The sequence below is a fragment of the Planococcus citri genome, chromosome 5, assembly GCF_950023065.1.
Source record: "Planococcus citri chromosome 5, ihPlaCitr1.1, whole genome shotgun sequence".
In the NCBI taxonomy this organism is placed as follows: Eukaryota; Metazoa; Arthropoda; class Insecta; order Hemiptera; family Pseudococcidae; genus Planococcus; species Planococcus citri.
In genome coordinates this window covers 11,565,826-11,585,474 of record NC_088681.1, presented here as the reverse complement: position 1 = coordinate 11,585,474, position 19,649 = coordinate 11,565,826, and the positions used below count along the sequence as shown (strand labels likewise).

At 34.8% G+C, this 19,649-nt stretch overlaps 2 protein-coding genes across 8 annotated transcripts; one reads left to right on the top strand and one right to left on the bottom strand.

Moving 5' to 3' along the window:
• Positions 1 to 335: 335 nt before the first annotated feature.
• LOC135847480 (succinate dehydrogenase assembly factor 4, mitochondrial-like) lies at positions 336 to 1,039 on the top strand. Its single transcript, XM_065367024.1, has 2 exons — positions 336 to 684; positions 758 to 1,039. The coding sequence occupies exons 1-2, from the start codon at positions 552 to 554 to the stop codon at positions 919 to 921; spliced, it is 297 nt and encodes a 98-aa protein (XP_065223096.1). The 5' UTR covers positions 336 to 551; the 3' UTR covers positions 922 to 1,039.
• Positions 968 to 19,601, bottom strand: polybromo (protein). Of its 7 annotated transcripts, XM_065367011.1 has the most exons (33): positions 19,485 to 19,601; positions 19,143 to 19,343; positions 18,949 to 19,068; positions 18,742 to 18,867; positions 18,535 to 18,669; positions 18,260 to 18,466; positions 17,933 to 18,192; positions 17,693 to 17,880; positions 17,502 to 17,614; positions 17,312 to 17,410; positions 17,163 to 17,228; positions 16,944 to 17,090; positions 16,698 to 16,865; positions 16,491 to 16,624; positions 16,255 to 16,420; positions 16,016 to 16,183; positions 15,714 to 15,919; positions 15,251 to 15,430; positions 14,731 to 15,172; positions 14,477 to 14,653; positions 14,244 to 14,405; positions 11,962 to 12,140; positions 11,711 to 11,883; positions 11,460 to 11,632; positions 10,976 to 11,050; positions 10,112 to 10,270; positions 6,090 to 6,221; positions 5,737 to 6,019; positions 5,504 to 5,648; positions 5,274 to 5,374; positions 4,593 to 4,661; positions 1,470 to 1,581; positions 968 to 1,384 (listed from the first exon to the last, which is right to left on the bottom strand). In XM_065367011.1, the coding sequence occupies exons 2-33, from the start codon at positions 19,257 to 19,259 to the stop codon at positions 1,165 to 1,167; spliced, it is 5,202 nt and encodes a 1,733-aa protein (XP_065223083.1). In that variant the 5' UTR covers positions 19,260 to 19,343; positions 19,485 to 19,601; the 3' UTR covers positions 968 to 1,164. The 7 variants fall into 7 exon arrangements, with proteins under 7 accessions (XP_065223083.1, XP_065223082.1, XP_065223088.1 ...); XM_065367010.1 differs by lacking the exon at positions 19,485 to 19,601 and having other exon boundaries at positions 19,143 to 19,478; XM_065367016.1 differs by lacking the exons at positions 5,274 to 5,374; positions 19,485 to 19,601 and adding an exon at positions 4,845 to 4,918 and having other exon boundaries at positions 19,143 to 19,478.
• Positions 19,602 to 19,649: the final 48 nt, after the last annotated feature.

Sequence of the window (19,649 nt, the reverse complement as noted above, 5' to 3'; positions counted from 1 at the left end):
TCGCGTAATTCAATTTTATAACTAATTTCGCGTTTATTTCGATAATTATCTATTTTAAATGATTGTAATTACTAATTGAGAATTTTTAATTTGTTTTTGAACCGAAAATAATTTAATTTCAAGCATTACTCGAATTTTTAAACTTGTCGTTGCTTAGAAAAAAAAGGTGATTTTTGCGTTTCTGTTTGTGGCTAAACTGGTAAACTATTCTCTGATTGGTTGAAATCGAGTGGGTGAAAGTGACGATGAATTTGATTGGTTGAAAAAAATCCGAGTGGAAGATTTTTGGTAATTTACGGTAAATTACCGAATTTTTTTCAGTGTTTGTTTTTCTTATCATTTTAGCTCGTTTCTTATCAAAATTCCGATTTTTTTCGAAAATATTCGTGAAATTCGTGCGCTTTATAACGTTTCTGCGATAATTAAACGTTTAAAATTGAATAAATTTAAACATTCAGAACGAAGCATTCATTCCAAGGTTGTACGTAGTCCAAAACATCAGGATCTTCCTCACCCAAATCTGAACATCTCGTTCGCGACCTCCTCTCAAAATGTCTCTACTGTTCAGAAACATCACACCTAGACTTCTTTATAACGTAGCTTCGTTGAAATACTCCTCAAAACCACCTGATCAAAAGTGTGGCTTCGAAACAGCCAAAAAAATCCAACAAAAAACTCCAATAGGTAAGAACAACCGTGCACTCTTACACTTTAACGATGAAAATTACCTCTACATTCGGTTCAATTATTCCTTTAGATAAAATAGAATCACAAAAACCCGAGTCTCACGGAGAATCGGATCCGTTACCACCGTGGCCCGACAATACGAACCCCAATACGGGCGAAGTAGGAGGTCCTCGAGGTCCAGAACCGACCAGATTCGGAGACTGGGAACGAAAAGGACGAGTAACGGATTTCTAAGCCATTATCGATTACGATGTGATTGTAAATAAAATAAACTTCGGAGTAGACTAATAAGACCTCTTTTTGTTGTATATTATGTATACTTTCTATACAAATAAAAATCTTAAAACAACTATGACTAATTAAAAAAATTAATTTTTAGCAAATTTTTAACTTAAAAAGCGAGTCAAAAAGAAAAAAATAAAATAATGAAGAGGAGAGAAAACACAACTTAAATACTAGGTACTTTTTTCCTTATCGTTAGACAGTTTTCTTTATATTTAAAGCGTCTTCCAACATGTATTCGCGTAATGCCCACAAGGCGTTCATTATATTTCCATGATTGCCAATACCGTTACCCAGCCAGGCAGCAGGTAGTTTGTTAGAATCGGGTGGAGGAACGTTTTCAGGCGCAGCGTACAATTGCTTCTCCCAGTTACCAACTTGGGCCGGTTTGTCGACGGATAAATTTTCAATGTACCTGGAAAAATTCGCATTTTAGTCCAAGTCGAAGAATATGTATTAATGAGATATTTAGTTTGGAATGAGTGATGTTTGGTACGTACTTGAGGTAGATATCCGAATGCAAGACACGATGGGGCTTTGGTGGCACAACTACAAATAATGGCTCGTTAGAACGAGGTTTCGCCGCAGGAGGATTACTCACACCGTTTACAACTGTAAAATAAAAATGAGATGAAATCAAAAATTTGTAATAATTTGATTTTTTTTCTTGAAAAGCTAGAAGGATTCTGATAGATTCATGTTGAGCCTACGAGAACAGGCAAAAAGTGTTCACTTCGAGCAAAAATAAACTGCTGTAGAATTATTCAAAAATGACCTCGCGACCTATCACCATGAGTGTTGAAATTTCGCAAGGAATTCAAATATTTCCACAAATTGTTTTTAATTTGAAAAATTCTGAACCGAAAATTGAGCCATCGAGACGTGTCTGAAGGTGGATGGCGGGATGAAGAGGGAAACTTACTTTCTATGGATAATTTGATTTTTCAGTTCAGACAGACGGGTATTTTTATGAGAGTTCCATAAGGTGGATCGTTTTTCAATTTTTTTCATCTAATTTTTCAAAAAATCGCCACTTTTCCTTCATTTTGAAAAAAATTATTCAAAAATCTACTCAATAGACAATTTTGCTGATAAAAATCATCTGCTCTCGTGGGAAGGCATAAAGAGGGGGAGGGTCAACATGTACTAGGTATTAGTCCTGCAGAAGACAATGGGGATAATTCCCCCCCCCCCCCCCTGAAACCACTTTTTTCTTGAAGGAGACATCCTAAGGAACATTTAAAAATCTGCTGGAGGCTCCAGTAATTTACAAAATAAAAGTCGCTGGATGCTCCAAAACGACTCGAAATCTACCTGCAGTCAACTTGATGTTGAAATTGGAGTAAATCTTGGATTTTCAGCTCTGTTTAGTAAAATTTTATGGAAATTTTGGTCATTGAAAACTCTACTGGAGACTCCAGTAATTTTCAAAAAGTCGCTGGAGGTCCCAAAACGACTTGAAATCTACCTGCAGTCGACCTAACAGCATGTTCAAGCTGGAGTACAGTGTGAATTTTGGAATTCCCAAGTTTCAAAAATCTGCTGGAGGCTCCAGAACTGCTCAAAACGGCTTGATACCATTTCCAATCGATTTGGCAGGACGAAAATAGGACATATCCCAAATTTCAGCTTTCTATGTCAATTGAGTAAAATTTTGATTTTTTTCCTCATTTTTGGCCCAAGTTTGATTTTCAAAAATCCACCAAAGTCAAAAAATGCACTTTAGCCCTTGAAATTTTATTTTTGAAAAATTTCCATCAAAATATTTTTGAGTATTTTTGAAGAATTTTGACCCCCCCCCTCCCCTCCCCCCAAATAAAAAATTATGATTTTTTTGGGATTTTTGAAAATGTGTCATGCGACCTATCAAAATGAGTCGAAATTTCGCGAGAAGTTCAAATATTTCCACCAAAATGTTGTTGAGCATTTTTGAAAAATTCTGAGCACAAAATTGAATAATTTTTTCGGGATTTTTGAAAGAGATGTCATAAGACCTACCGAAATTGGTTAAAATTTCGACAAAAAAACAAAAATATCCACCACAACTTTCTCTGGGCAGTTTTGAGGAATTTTGAGCCAAAAATTAGCACCCATTTTCGGTACTTCTAAAAAAAAGTGCCATGCAACGAATTCAAATGGGATAAAATGTTGAAAAAAAAATAATAAAAATGAAAATTTGCAACTGAACTTTTCAAGTGCAGTTCTGAGTATTTTTGATCCTAAAATTGGCTTTGGTCATGATTTTTGAGACCTTTGAAGAAGTGCAGAGCAACAAGTCACATAAAGAGGAAGTTAAGTTTAAATTTCTTTTTCTTTAAATTTTGAATTATTTTCAAGTCTGTCTTAATTTTTGGAAATCTTTTGGATCCATCGTTTTGTTTTCTCAATATTTTTATAGTTTAAAAAAATCAAACGAGAGTTTAAAACATGATTTTTTTTTAAAACACTCAAAAAAATTCTGATGAAATATTTTGGATTTTATTTCGATAAGTCTCATGCTATTTTTTTTCAAAAATTCTGAAAATCATGAACCGAGCTTCAGCTTAAAATACCTCAAAACTGCCCAAACGAAGTTTTGATGGAAATTTTTGAATTTATGCGGAAATTTTACCTCATTTCAATAAGTTGCATAACACATTAAAAAAAAATTCAAGTCGTGCATCTATAAATTAGACTAAAAATTCTTCAAAAATATTTTTAAAAAACATTTAAATGAAATATGTATTTGAATTTTTCGAAAAATTTCAACCCATTTTGATAGGTTGCATAACATTTTTTCAAAAATACCAAAATCATGACTCAATATTTTGGACTTAAAGTTCGCTAAAAAAAATTTTTGGCCGTTTTCGTCGAAATACTCAAATTTTTGGCGAAATTTTAACCCATTTCGATAGTTTGAATAACACTTTTTTTCAAAAAATATCAAAAATCATGACCTAATTTTCGGTTTAAAAACTCTTCAAAAAAGTTTAAAACACATTTTCGTCGAAATATTAAAATTTTTTGCAAAATTTAAACTCATTTTAAAAGGTCTTATGATGCTTGAAAAATCCCAAATATCTTCACCGAATTTTGGGCTTAAAAATTCTTCATAACTGCCCAAAAAAAGTTTTCATAGCAATTTTTGATTTTATACCAAAGTTCTAATACATTTTGAATCTTGACAACTTTACTATGGCTCAATTTTGGATTCAAAATTATTCAAAAATGGTTTCAAAAAAAAAAAAAAAAACAAAAAACATTTTCGCTGAAATATTTCAATTCTTTGAAAAATTTCAACACATTTTGACATGTTGCATAATACTTTATCAAAAATACCAAAAATCATAAAACCCAATTTTAAACTTGAAATTTTTCAAAAAAATTCAAAAACATTTTCGTTGAAATATTAGGTAATTTTTTTGCAAAATTTATACTCATTTTAATAGGTCCAAAGGACACTTTCGAATAATTCTACAATCATTTATTTTTTAATGTAATTTCTTTTCTGATATTTCAGTCTCATATTTAGAAAAATCCAACTAAATTTCTCAAGACCACAAATCCGAACCTAATTCGATTTCTAGAACACTTTTTTACCCAATTGGCTCGTAAATTCTCAACATAGTCAAAATTTTCCTCACCTGGTTGCACTTGAGGCGAAGGTATTTCACGATTCGCTTGAGTAGCAGTTACTGTGACCGGAGTGGCAGCTGTAAAAACATATAACACAATTAAATACGAAATTCTCTCCCTCGAAACCCTAAAAAACCAATTATTTTTTCCACTTTGAACTAAAAATACCTACTACATACAATCTACAAAAAAATAATAATAATCGCAATACATACTCGTACGTTTACAAACCAAACTAAAAAAAAATATGATCAACTCACATGCTACAGTCGTACTCGTAATACTCGACGGTGTACTAATTACATTCTTGGCAAAACGAGACGGTACATAATGCCTAATACGAGAAAGAAATAAAAAAGAAAAAAAAATTCAAAATACAAAATAAAAAGCGAAATCATCAAGTAAATACACAATAAAACATCACCGATGCTATAATAACTCGTGCTGTAGAATACACCTACCTACAAAGGGCAAAGGGACCAAGACTTAAGGGCCCCCTAGAAACTGATTTTTCAAAAAAAAGCCCTACGTATATCATGCAAACTACAAAAAACATAAATAATCATACTATAGCCAACGATTCTAAATCCTACTCAAGACTCATCTAATACTTCGAGAGTTCTCGATCAAGCTCTAAACAAGAGGGAAAAAAACATTTCGCAAACGAGAATAAAAATCATTATTCAAACCGGTAGGATTATCGTTGGCATTAGTAGTCGCAGCCGGAGGCGACGGTGCTGCCGAAGGTATACTTATAGTCGGTGGTATACGACTGCAAGTGATGACATTCCTGTAATACATATCGATAAATATGGCGAATGATTATTGATTACGGCCCCAGGGGATCAGCAGGCTTGGGATGAGAGAATGAGAGCGACCGAAATTAAATATAAAGCGAAGCTCGACAAAGCACACTTACTTGCTGCGATCGTTCGGAGGTACCACTCTACCGATACTTTTCAGTATGTGGACTTCTTTGACATGTCTTATTAATCTGTGTAGACTGGGGAACGGTGGAGCCTGTTTCTTAATTCTGGGACAGTTCTTCCATTGGCATTGAAATTCTGCGAAGAACACAAAGATCGGTTCAAGTTGAGTAGGTAAAATTTTCATTACTCTACAGAGAGAAGAAAATGAGAATACCGAACGTACCAGTTGTATGGGTACCGGCAAAAGTAGAAGCTACGTGGCCTGATCCATCGGCGACAGCATGCTCCAAGCAGTCTAGCTGATCCTCGAACATATAGTCGCAATTATCCCATAAGCATTCCCATACGTGATCAGGCAACGTTGGACCGATAAACGAAGCGTGCAGAGCGGACATCGCCGAAGACGGTGTTAATTCGCCTCGTTCGATTTTAGCCAACGTTTCTGCGTTAATACGTATAGCTTTTTCTTCCCATTCGTTTTTCTCGTGGATCGGTAACTTTTTCCACTGTAAAAATGGGTTGAAATTATGACGTATTCAGAAAAAAAAAAGGAGAAATCATCAATGGGATACGTACCGCGTTACCTACGATTCGGCTGACTTCGCCGAACGTGTGAGCCGGATTGCTTTGAGTGAATGTTTTCCTCATTTCGCTCGAATATAAAATATAACCGGTAACTTGCTTTGATTTTTCCGAGTTTCCGCGTTTCTAGAAATGAAAAAGAATTTTACAAAATACGATTAAATAGAGTTGTATTTAGCCCCCTTTCTTCGGAGACGTTGAAGAAATATTTTTGAAAAACCACGCTCTGCTACCATGTACTGAATCAACACCAGGGAGATACTTTGATCAGGGATCCAGAGGGAAGAATCAAGTCTGTCCGGCTCTGGATTCTCAATTTTTGATTATTAAGTGACTCCAGCTCTCTCTGGCTACTGCTTCCGAATTTTATACAAAAAAACCCCCTTCACTCCCCCCCCCCAAAAAAAAACTTTCCTGCTGGAAGATTCTGCAGCGTACACCTCAGACTCCCAACAAATATCTTTAGTAAACAATTTACAAAGTTCCAAGCATGGTATTAAAGGCATTTGATGATGTGATTTCAACACATGGTAGCAGAGCGTGGCTTCTAAAAATGATGCCACAGAGTAATTCAAAGTTTCAAACACTCTTGCTTCAAAAAAAAAAAGATTTTGGACTGGGGTGGAACAGGTTTCTCTTTTGACCATTTATTGACAAAAGTAAGAGCTTTTTGACAATTTTAGCGGATCCAGATACATTCAGGGATGTCTAGCTAGCCAATAGCCATTAGCCATTAGCCATTAGCCGTTAGCTTATTGAATTTTTGACGTTTAGCCATTAGCCATTAGCCAGCCAATCAACAAAAAATTTAGCCATTAGCCAGCTTTAGCCAATTGATTTTGGCTAAAAATGATTGGCTAAAATTGAAAATAAATAGGTGAGGAAAATAGGAAATGGATTTCCTGTGGGTAAAAAAATAAAAAATATAAAAATTTTAAAATTTGTAATAAAATCAAAAGCAAAAGACCAAAAAAGTAGTTTAAAATTGGCGGTTCCAGGGTTCTTTTTCTTATTTTTTTTAACGATCGTTGTTTTTCTAGAAAATGAATGAGAAATCAGTTTATGAATATAGTCAAATAATGCGTGAATGCGAATAATATTGTGATTCACATTTGTGAAATAATAATTATTTCCTAAAACTAGAAATAATATCTATAATGGGAATGTGCTCATTTAGAGGAGTATTTAGAGGGGTCACTCGATTTTTGAAAAATTAGCCAGCTAATAGCCAGCCAATAGCCAGCCAATGAAGAGACATTAGCCAATAGCCGTTAGCTTAGCCAAAGCCCTAAATTTTTCTAGCTTTAGCCGTTAGCTTTAGCTGATCCCATTGGCTAGACATCCCTGGATACATTTAAACAATTTTGACAGAACAAAAGGACTTTTTGAACAATTTTGAATTTTGACAAAACAAAACTAGGACTTTTTTGGCAATATAGACAAAAGTTGAAGCTCTTTGAGAATTTGGCAGAAAAACAAGACTTTTAAAACTATTTTGGCATTGGCAGAAAATTTTGATGAAGAAATAGCAGGACAAGATTTTTCTGAAAATTATGAGATAAAACAAGAGGACAAGACTTTTTTTGAGAATTTTGGCAAAATCAGAGATTTCTTGGCGATCTTGACAAAAAGTTGAGAGCTTTTTAAATATTTTGGCAAAAATATATAATATATTTTTTTTTGAAAAATTTGACATTTGGCAAGACAAACAGGACTTTTTTCAAAAAATTTTGATAAACAGTAAAACTTGACAATTTTGATTTTTAAAAAAACAAGATTTTTATTTATTTGACAGCAGACTACCTATTCAAACATTTTTGGCAAAAGTAGGACTTTCTTTTGGCAATATTGACATTAGTGACTATTGAGAGATTGAGACATTTTTGACAACTTTTGCAAAAAAAAAACTCTGGCAAACAATGGAACTTTTTAAAAAATATTTGACAAAAAGCAAAAACAGTTAATGGAAAAACAGGACCACTCAAACAATTAATTACACAACAGGATTTCTAAAAATAATTTTGACAAAAAATAAGGCCTTTTTGACAACTTTGGCAAAAAATGGGGCTTTTTTGAGAATTTTTAGCAATCTTGACAACAGTTGAAACTTATAAAAATATTTTACAAAAACAGATCTTTTTTGACAATGTTGGCAAAAAATAAGACGTTTTATGTACATAGAAAATTTTGGCAAAAGCAAGCTTTTTTAGACAATTTTGTCAAATATGAAGCCCTTTTTTGGAAACTTTTGGCAAAAGAACAGGAATTTCTTGAGAATTGTGGCAAACAACAAGACTTGAAAATTTTAATGGAAAAACAGGACCATTCAAACAATTTTGGCAGCAGGATTTTTAAAAATAATTTTGACAAAAATAAGGTCTTTTTGACAACTTTGGCAGAAAATGGGACTTGAAAAAAATGTTTAGCAATCTTGACAAGAAGTAGGTAGGACAAATAAAAATATTTGGCACTTTTCTTTGAAAATTCTGACAAAATGAAAGGATTTATTTTGAACATTTTTGGCAAAAAAAAGAACAAAGACTTCTTTGACAATTTAGGAAAAAGCAGGACTTTTTATCAGAAATCTTGACAAAAGGTCCAGCTTCTTGAATTAATATCAAGCAAACCCAGTTTTTTCTTGGGGGAGGGGGGATTTCAGCAAAAGTAGGACTTTTCCAACAAGTTGGTCAAAAGCAGTACACTATTTGGCCATTTTTTTTTTTTACCAAAGTTAGGGCTTTTGGACAACTTTGGCAAAGAAAGCAGGGCTACTTTTCAAACAATCTCGGCAACAAAACTTGGGGTTTTTTGAGTTGATTCGGACTATTTTGGTAATAGCTGACTTTTTTTTTTTTTTAGCAATCTTGACAGCAGTTGGATCTATTTGGTAAGTCTTCATCAAAAATTCTGGCAAAAGAAAAGGAAGTTTTTTTGTGGAAATTTTGACAAGAGTAAAGCCTTTTCGACAACTCAGGTAAAAATAGAGTTATCAAAACAATTTTGGCAAGGGCAGGACTTTTTTTGAGATTTTCGCAAAAATAAGACTTTTTTGATAATTTTGACAGAAGGTACAACTTTTTAAAACATTAGGCGAAAACAGTCCTTTTTTTGGGGAACGTTGACAAGAAAACAGGTCTTTCTTTTGACAATTGTGACAAACAACAGAAATTGACAATACTTGGCAAAAAAACGGGAACTATTTGGCAATTTTGACCAAAAAAAGTAGGACTATTCAAACAATTTTGAAAAAAAACACATTTTTTTTGACAATTTCATTCCAGCAAAAGCAGGGATTTTTATTGACAATTCAGAAAGAAAGACACATGGACGATTTTGACAAAAACTAGTCTACCTTGAGAACTTTGGTAAAAACAAAACAGGGATTTTTTCAACAATTTTGACAGAAAGCTACGTTAAAAGTAGGATAGCAAGACTTGAGAGATGAGAGTAAACCACAGGAAAAAAGTAAACAAATTTCTGATCTAGAACTCTAACTAGAAGCCTTTGGATCCAACTCTCATCCCTCAATTTTAACCAAAACTTGACTTTTTATGAAAAAAAAAAAAAAAAACTTTTCCAGGAGAGACACACTGCAAGCTTGACTAGAATAATCAATAATATTATGTACAAAGTTCCTGACAGCTTATTAAAATTACTTTTTCTATGGCAACTCGACATATGGTAGCAGAGCGTGGTTTTTTAAACACAATTCGAGTCCAGGTCGAGCGACTGCTTAACCATGTACTGAATTAACGTCAGGAAGAGAAAAACGGATCAAGTTGCTCTCGCTTCACTATTTCAATCAAAATGTCATTTAAAAAAAAAACCTTCAGAGAAGAAACCCCCAACTTTGAACGAAGTTTCAAAAACTTAAATAAAGCCATTAAACAAGGATGATTCAGTATATGGTAGCAGAGCATGGCTCCTAAAAACTACTCAACGCCAAATCGAGCGAAGTTCCCAAAATATCGCAACATTTCTGGGTGAAAATACCAAAAACACACCATCATACGTACCTTCTTTCCAGTATGAGTAGTAACGATGAAATTCGAATTACTATTCGGGGTACTAGGAGCTCCCATATCACTCGAGCATACAGATGGCGGACCACCATCCATTGAATCTTCGCACACATCTGGTGGCTCAACTTTCACCATCGTAGCATTGCAACTTTGCTGTACAAAAAACAAACAAAATATTATTACAAATTCGTTCTTACACGAACACCTGAAAAAAACACTTTTCAAATTCTTAAAACAAATCTATGTTAGTGTGATGATCATTTGCCACATATGCTCGGAGCTGGAACTTATTCATTTGTCGAGCTAGCTAGAAACGAAACTATCTACCAAAAAAAAACACTACACTAATACCCATAACCTAAGCAAACGCTATACTATAATCCTGCGAAGGCTCACTGCATATAAAAAAAAAAACACAAGCTACTCATCCTACCAGCCAAACTGGACAATTGATGATAGAAACGAGATAATGATGAAGGCACCGTAAAAGCAGAAGCTTTCCTAAATGGATCCTACACAATCTACTCAACTCTTCGGCAAAGGATCCATTATTAGGAATGTTCGAATACTAATCTAACCCTTTACACGTATAAGAGAAAAAAAAGTGAACTTGAACAAAGAAACATGCTTCATGCAGACATTTAAAAAAATATTATATGCGATGTAGATCGTAGGTATAATAAAGCTCGACAAGATGACCTGATCTAACCGAATCTCGCGTACAAAGCACAGATTTTCGAGAAGTGAATATTACCGGAGACAATGTTAATAAAATTATTTAGTAGTAGGCGCGGTTCTTAGTAAAATAGTAACATTTTGTGGTTTAAAACTTATCACGTAGAGGTAGTAAATACGTACAAAAGGTTGTTCACTTTGTACGTTGGTTTTCTCCGGCGCTACCGTTGTTTGTTCTGCATCTCCGACAGAATTAACCTGCCAATAAATAAATTCTTAATACTGAGAAACCTACTTAACACGACGCTGACATTGTGTATCTGTATTTCCACATCGTAGCGTCGCGTATTATCCCATCGACAGAAATAATCGCGCGCTACTTTTGGGAAATTAGTAACATAGGTATGTAATTGCAAGTCTTCTCGTTCGAAAAACTCGTAAAATACTCGTATAATCTAAATGTAGGTAATAGAAAAAGCAACACACAACCCGCCCATATTTAGCCCATCGGTGCTCTAACTACACACGCTAAACTACCACAAAGAATAGGGAAAAAAAACGTAAACTACGAAAATTCGTGCTCCAGCATAAATAAATCGATGCCAAACGCCCAATTTTTTCCCCAAAAAAATGTACTCTGGGTCCTCGTCTCGAGCACCTTATGTACCTTTGTGGGATTAATTAGACGTCTAAAGAAGTATATTTCGTCTTGGTAGACCGCTGAACTGTGCACGAATTTTTTCAGTCCGTCTTTAGGCAGTTCGACTATTTGCTGTCTGGCTTCGTCGAACATCGATTCGCAAATGTACACTTCCGTCTCGGGGATCTCGGTGGGTCGACCTGAGGATAAAAACCACATGTGAGGGATGATTTGATAATGATTATGGATCGGTTTTCGAGTCCTCAAGATGTACTTACAGGAGATATACTCGCTGTGCTCTAAAACGGCGCATTTGCCGACAATTTGCGACACTTCGTTGGTATTTTCCAACGTGCTTAACAGTATTTCTTGTTTATAGAATAATTTATTTGGAGGATGCGGCACATCTGCGGGCAGCACGAGCCAAGGACCGTGGATCAAGGCGTCTCCGCTAAAATGACAAAAATTACAATCAGTGATGGAGAAAAATACGATATCTTATATTTTAGAGAAAAATTTCGACGATTACGTTTTATTCGTCCATATTTTATTTATTTGGCAGATCAACGTTCGGCTGGTGTTGTTTTTGGTATCGTTTCTGATATAAACGCAGTCTCCGGTTTTGATTAAACATTGAGGAGCGTTGTATTGCTCGTAATAAGTACAGCCTTCGTCTGCGTTTTGAGGTAGATGAGTAACGACGACGTTCTGTAAACAAAAAAGCAAAACGTGAGGTAATTTTTGGACACCTTGTAAAACATTTCGAGAGAAAAAACACGTGTAACGGGAATTGTACTCAAATTTTACTCAAAAAAAGTAACTTTAGTAGCCAAAAAAGTTGGAAAAAGTAACAGGAAAAAAAATCAATTTCAAAAATAAAAACCAAAAAACTAGCGAAAGTTCAAAACAAATAATTATGAAAAAAATTGCAAAATTGAAACAAGAGGGGGGGGGGAAAGACGACCGAAATTGGGAGGAACAAAATTATTAATCTTATCCAAAATCATTTCAAAAAATTAAACACAAAAATACCGATTGTAAAATTGAAGAAATTTTGACACGAGCGAGCAATTGATGAAAAAAATTATTCAAGTGTTGAGGAAGAATAAACAATAATTGTAAAAAATTCCGTAAATAAGAAGAATCATTTTAGGACAGAAAACTTATTAAAATTGAAGGTAAAAGTGCGGGGGAGCGGAGCTTGTAAACTAAATTTGGGAAAATAGTGATTTGTGAAAATCATTTTAAAAATTCGAATTTGAAAAAATGTACCGTGTTTCAGAAAAGAAAAAAAAATCCTTAAATTCGCGAGAAAAATACATCAAAAAATAAGAAAAAATTGACACAAGTTTCAAAAAAAAAAAAAAAGAAAAGAAAAGAAAAAAAAATGGAAAAAATATAACAAAATTATTGAAATTGAAAGAAAATGACCAAAACATGAAGCAGAAGAAAGATTAAGATCTGGAGAGAAAAAAAATTAGTCCAAGAACAATGTTAAAAAACATCAAAATCACGAAAATTTATGATAAAATTGCAGAAACTTCAAAAAAATTTAGTCACAAAAAAAAAATACGAAAATTCGGGGAAAATCAAAATAAAAACATCAAGTCTAAAAATCCAAAAAAAATTCTCAAAAACTCAAAAAAAACTGTAAAAAGGATTTGGCGAAAAAATTGGGAGGACATTTCATAAAAATCGCGAAAATTCAAAAAAAAAGGTTTCGCCGAAATTAAGATTGAAAATTTAGTTAGAAAAACGAATCAATAAAATTCAAAACAAAATCGTGGAAGGGATGAAAATGGAAAACTCTCAAAAATTCAGTTCAGAAAAAATCACTGAAAATCCAAAACAGAGAGAGTAAGTACGATTTCGAAAAAAATGGACAAAATTTTGAAGAAAAATCATCGAAAAATTTCGAGCAAAACTCGAAGACGATTCGAGAGAAAAAAATAATTCAAACTTGAAAAAAGAAAATTGTTCAAATAGAGAGGGAATCTCGAAAACTTTTCCCATAACTGGAAGGAAGGTGGGGGGAGGGAGGGAGGGGATCAATGACTGAAAGATATCAAGATTCAGAAAAAAAAATCCACCGTGAAAAAGGTGAAAATGAAAAGAACAAACTATCAAATCTTGAAGAAGTCCCCCCCCTCCTCCTTCCTAAAAGCATTATTAAAATTTAAAGGAAATCTTGACTTTTGGAAGAAGAAAAATCACAATTCCATAAAAATGTAAGCAACAAAATTACTAGTTTTTTTTTAAAGCACGAGACTCGAAAAAAAACTGTTGAAATAAAAAAAATTCAGTCAAAATTAAGGCAAAAAAAAATGACTGTAATTTAGAGCAAAACTAAAATCGTGAAAATTCAAAGTTGAGAAATCTATCAAAACTAGAGAAACTTTCGCCAAAATTTGAAGAAAAAAAAATGGAAATTCCGGAAAAATCATTGAAAAACTAAAAAAAAGAATTCACGAAAACTCAAAAAAAAAACTCCACAAATTCACTAAAAGAACACTAAATTGGGAGATTTGAGGAATAAAAACATATAAGCTTGAGGGAAAATTTTGATGAAAAAATCAGGAGAGCTCAAGCTGATAAAAATTTAGCAAAAATTCAAGCGAAAAAAATTTCAAAAGAAAAATTATCAAATCTGGAAAAATAAAATTCGTAACAAGAGCATTTTTTTTGAGAATTCTGGTTATAATTTTGAAGGAAAAAAAATGAAATTTGTGAAAAAACTAGGAAAAAGTAAATTTCAGTAACCAAAACCGAACCGAGTACAATCCCTGGTGTAACTATCCTATTCGATCGTACCGGTTTCTCTTTCTCGACCAATTTTTCTTGCTCTTCCAATTCGGCAATCTCTTCTTTATGCTTCTCTACTCGATCTCTGTACACAGATACGTTTCTCTTTGGCTCAAGCGGTTCCTCGCGATCGATTAGTTTACAAACGTTGGTCAAACTCAAAGGCCAATTCTGCAAAATTACACAAAAAATTGAAAAAAATGCCATTTTTGGACACAGAACACAAAAAATCACAGCCAAACCTTGATTTTCTTGAAACATCTAGCCTTGGACGAATACCTCGATTCGCAAACGTACACATCTTTATCATCGAAACCCTCCGGTTTAGCTCTGAAATAATCTTTAACGCTTAACACGGCACATCTGCCTTTAATACTGCTCAAAGGTAAAGCCATATGTTGATCTGTCTTGAAAACCTCCTACAAAAAAGCACGATTCCAAAATAATTACCCCGTCGAAAGGGAAAACTATTCTCTAATTTTTTACCATTTCGTACCTTTTCCAAAAACTTGCGAGTAGTAACGTGATACGTTTCACTAGGCCTGTAATACTGATTACCGTACATCATTTGTTGATTATCTTGCGCAATCCAAAGCCTTTGAATATTAAACAGCATCGGTTCCATGCCACGTTCTTTGGGCTCGGCGTAGACGAAATCACCGATACGGTAGACCTGCTGATTGTACGACATGGCGTTATCGACAGCTCCGACCGAATTTCCGGTCGATTGTATGACCGAAGAGCCGTCATCGTCTTCTTCTTCTTTGATAGAGTCTTCTTGAGCAGTAACGTCGTTCTCGTCTTCCTTATTCGAGCCATCGATTTGCTCTTCGGCGCTTTTCGAATCTCTCATCGTGCTGACAGCGGCTGATAAGTCGAATAAGGTGTAATTTAAGGCGGGCGAGTTGAGGAGGTCGCCGTTTCTGCAGATTTCATCTCTAAAGAGAAACAATACCGAATGATTAGAGTAGAGCGAATATGTGTGTTTTGAGGTGAGATTATAAGTGATATGGTACCTTTGACGTATGAAAAATGATTGTAATTCGATCGAGTCTTCGAATACTTGAGAGTCAGTCCTGGACAAACGTCTGGCTCGTTCGAAACATATGAACATGTCGTCTTGGAACATATCCAACCTTCTGTATTGGCCACTGTCTAGGCGACGTTTTATCAAGTCCAACGAAATGGCTCGAATTCTGCGATAAATCGTTTAAAATTGAGTTAGAATAGAACATAATTTGTTAAAATGGTAAAACATCAGGAGTGGTTTGGATCCATGAGCTAAAAAGGTCTCAAGGAATTGATTTTGGTCAAAAATCTCCAAATTCTACCAATTTTTTCACCATAGGACTCTTTTTGCCCACACTTGGACAGCTCATTTTTCCAATTTCATAAAAACCATCCCCCTTATGAATATTTTTTCGCTCTCGGATCGAAGAAGAAGATAGGGAGGGGAGAAGAGAGTTGATTGATGATTACTTTTTGCCATCCACTTCATCGTGTTCTGGTAATTCGGCCATGGAATCGGAGAAGCAACGACCTTCTTCATCTTGATGATTATAGACGGTGGTAAATAGAGACGTTAGCAGCTCTTGAACAGCGCTAGGCACATCTGGAACTGTATCTTCGTCCTCTCTCAGCTGCAGCTTCGTTTGCAGTGTGACCTTTTGCAACGTCAAAGCATCCTAGAAAATAAAATCACCATAATTTCAATCAATCTGCTCAAAAAAATTTCAAAATGGATTCAACGTAAATATTTCTCAAATTGATCTTCATCTTACTTTGTAAATTTGAGAATCCGGTTCGTTATATTTACAAGCGTTATCGAACATGAGGACGAAATCAGACACGAGATCGTCCAAGCTCTCGTAACAATTTCCTTTCAATTTTTGCGATATGATTTCTAAATTTATGGGTTTCTTGATCACCTCGTAATAATCAGGATACTCCTACAAAAGACAAAAAAAATCGATAAAATAATCTCTCGATGTTCTGATTACAGATTTTCCAATCAACTTACAATTTTCGACGGTAATTTATTAAAAATCACCGACAACTGACGTCCTTTCGAGTCTTTGTAATCTTTGATGGTGGAAAACAACGTTCGCATCTTCATCATGGTCGGCGTCGGAGGCAAAGGTAACTTTTTACTTTTTATAACCGTCGGAGATGGAATTTGAGACACTCTGGCGAATAAAATAAATCGTTTATAGTTCGTTAACTAGATATTTACTCAGGGGGAGGGGGGATTCTTACATCTTAGCTGGTGTTTTCCGTTCAATGGGTCCGAGATCTTTGACGTGATCCATGAGGATTTTCTCCAACATGATGGCGTCTTCGTAGATCAACGATCCTTCTTCATTGTACTCTCTGCAGTTGCGAAACATGAGCTGGAGAAGAAAAAATATCGAATAAGGGATCGAACTCGAAACGTTTCAGTTTTTACGGTGACGAAGATCAAACCTTGAAATCGTTTAATATTTCTTCTTCGGAGTTGTACTTCTCAGATCGAATGTTGTTTTCGATGGTTAACATATCGATTGGTTCGCTGATAACTTTATAATAATCGGGGTATAATTTCTTCGATGGTTTTTCCATAAACATCAGCATAGGTTGTCTTCCATCTTCGGTCTATAAAAATATAAATTTTTGGGTACAAATGACGTTCATTTTATGGAAAATTTGTACACTTCAGACGAAAATACTGACCACGTAATCTTTTATGCATTTACATAACGAATACAGCCTTCTTTTCAAAGGAATATTATTCAAATACTTTCCACGAGTTAGAGCTTTCGATGATTTCACTCGTTTGGCAGTCGGTTCGTCCGCAGAATCGTCTTCGCTGTCCGAATACTAAAAATTCAAAGAATATAGATGAATTTTGGACGAATTAAAATAATCTCGAATCGAGGATTTTGAATTTACCTGATTTTGAAAGTCTAATAATTCTTGAACTTTGTTCTGCATGTCTTTCTGCAGTTTAACAGCGTCCTGAGTACAGAAAAACCAATCATAAATTAGCAAGTTGTTTCATGAGACATTTTTTTTTTTTTTTGAAAAAGTAATTTACTCACCTTGTACAATTTAGAATCAGGTTTATTGAATTTTTTGGCATTTTCGAATAATATATTCAGATCACCAGCTACTTCGCTGACTGTTCCATATTCACCGTTCTATTCGAAGGAGAAAACAACACATTAAATGACCTTTTAGTTTACGTTTCATTCATCAGAATGATTTCTCTATCACAAATTTGATACTCACGATGAGCTTCTTCTTAATTTGCAACAATGATAAAGGATTCTTGATTTCTTTATAATAATTCGGGTAATATCGTTTCGAAGGTAGTTTCAGAAACGGGTCAGCAAGAGAAACTCCTATAAATACAATAAAAATTCAATACTTTCGAACCAAAATACTAGTAAAACTTTCTATTTTCAAAAAGAGATACCCACCTTGAGCATTTGTACTGGTTCTCACAGCATTATACAACTGCCACCTGGGATTATCCGGTTCCTCGTCTATCGAATCGTCTCCAGCTTCTTCTTCCAAATCGGAATCTTCGTCTTCACTTTTCAAAGCGGCAGTAATGGCTGATAGTGATTGGGATGGACCTCGCAGGCGCTTGTTTCTAAACGAATAACTAAAGTGATACAAACCGAGTGGATAAACATTTGGTAAATAAATTTGATTACCTGATTCTTTCGCTTTTCTTCTCCAACGTGCTTTTACCGTGTTCTATTTCTATTTTACGACTCGAGATGATTTTTTTCAACGTTTTAGCGTCTTTGTATATTTGCGAACCGGGCTCGTTGAACAGGCAAGCGTTTTTGGTCATGAGCAGTAAATCTCTCTCCATTTCGTTCAAGTTTGCGTACTTTCCGTCTTGGATTTTACGAGCGATCGTTCGCAAATCGATGGGGTTTTCGATTACGTCGTAATATTCGGGATAAAGCTACAAACGAACGTATTAGGAATTGATTCTAGGCAATTTAAAATAAAGAGTCTCGAAGATATGGTACCTTTTTGGATGGTAAAAGCTGGAAAACCGGATACAAGGGCCTAGTGTCTTGATCAGAAGCAGTCATTACTGTCGAAAATAATTCCTCGCATAGATTCAACTCGTCTTCATTAGTCGTAGCCCAACTATCGGTAGAACTTTCTTCCAACTCGAGCGATTCCTGCTTCTTAACATCCGGTGAGCTGCTATTAGGTGTTACTCGACGGGCCTAAAGCGAATAAAATAATAATCAGTACAGGTAACGCGATGAAACGTAGAATTAAACGTCATGCTTACTAATTTCCCAACTTTTAGGATTATTTTGGCTTTATTTTCGTTGACAACTTCGTCGCAGGTGTCGAATATACGAGCTTTAGTTTGTAAAAATAATTCCCATAGTTCGTTAGCGTCTTTATACTCTTGAGAAGTTCTCTATATAATCGAAACACACGTTAGATTTCGTATACAAACAAAACATGGTGTTTGGTAATTCGAATCTGATACCTTGTAAAAAGTTTTAGCGTTATTCACCAACAGCTCGACGTCTTGTTGCATATCATCAACATCGTCGTATTCATCAGTCTTGAGTTTCTGTTGTATTTTAAGTAAATCTATAGGATTATGTACCACCTGAAAAACAATAATCCGTAAGTGGTTCATGTACAATGTACGTACGATGCTGAAGGTTATATTTTGTATCGAATAACTTACATCGTGATACCCTGGCTCTTGCCTACGTTTAGGAACACGGATGAAAGCATCGCACAATAAAGATCCGTCATCTTTTTTGAAACTTCTGACTGTATCGTAAAGATTCTGCATCAAGTCGAGCTGATAAAAAATAAACAGTGGATTACAACGATGAACTATGGCAGGGAGTAATACAACAGGAAGGGAATATTTACCGGATCTAGTTTCCTCTTTTTACGCGATGTTTCAATGACCCCGACACTTTGGGAATCCGATTCATCGTCGTCGACACTTCGACTGGCTATCGAAGGCGTTCGTCTTCTTTTATTCATCTCGAAATGGAATCTATTCGCGAAATGCCACTAAAACGACCACGTTCTGAAACCATCAACGAACCTGCAGACCCATGGCTTTGGCTGGAAATTATACGAAGCTGAGTGAGTGATGGATTACTTTCTTTGGTAGAAATCGATCGTTACAAATAGAATATATCGCTAAATTAATCTAAAATCAATTATTAAACTTAGAAAAAAAGGTAAACTAATTTTCGTATGTACCTGCATTATTGTTATTGTTTATCAACGTTTCAGTTCCCGCCAGATTGCCAGGTTGGAAATTTCCGTCGAAAAATTAGTTACAAGAAATCCCGCCAGAGTCGCAATCTACAAACAGCCAATCAAAATCGAAGAAGAAGCGATCCGAACACGCGATTGGTTGGATTT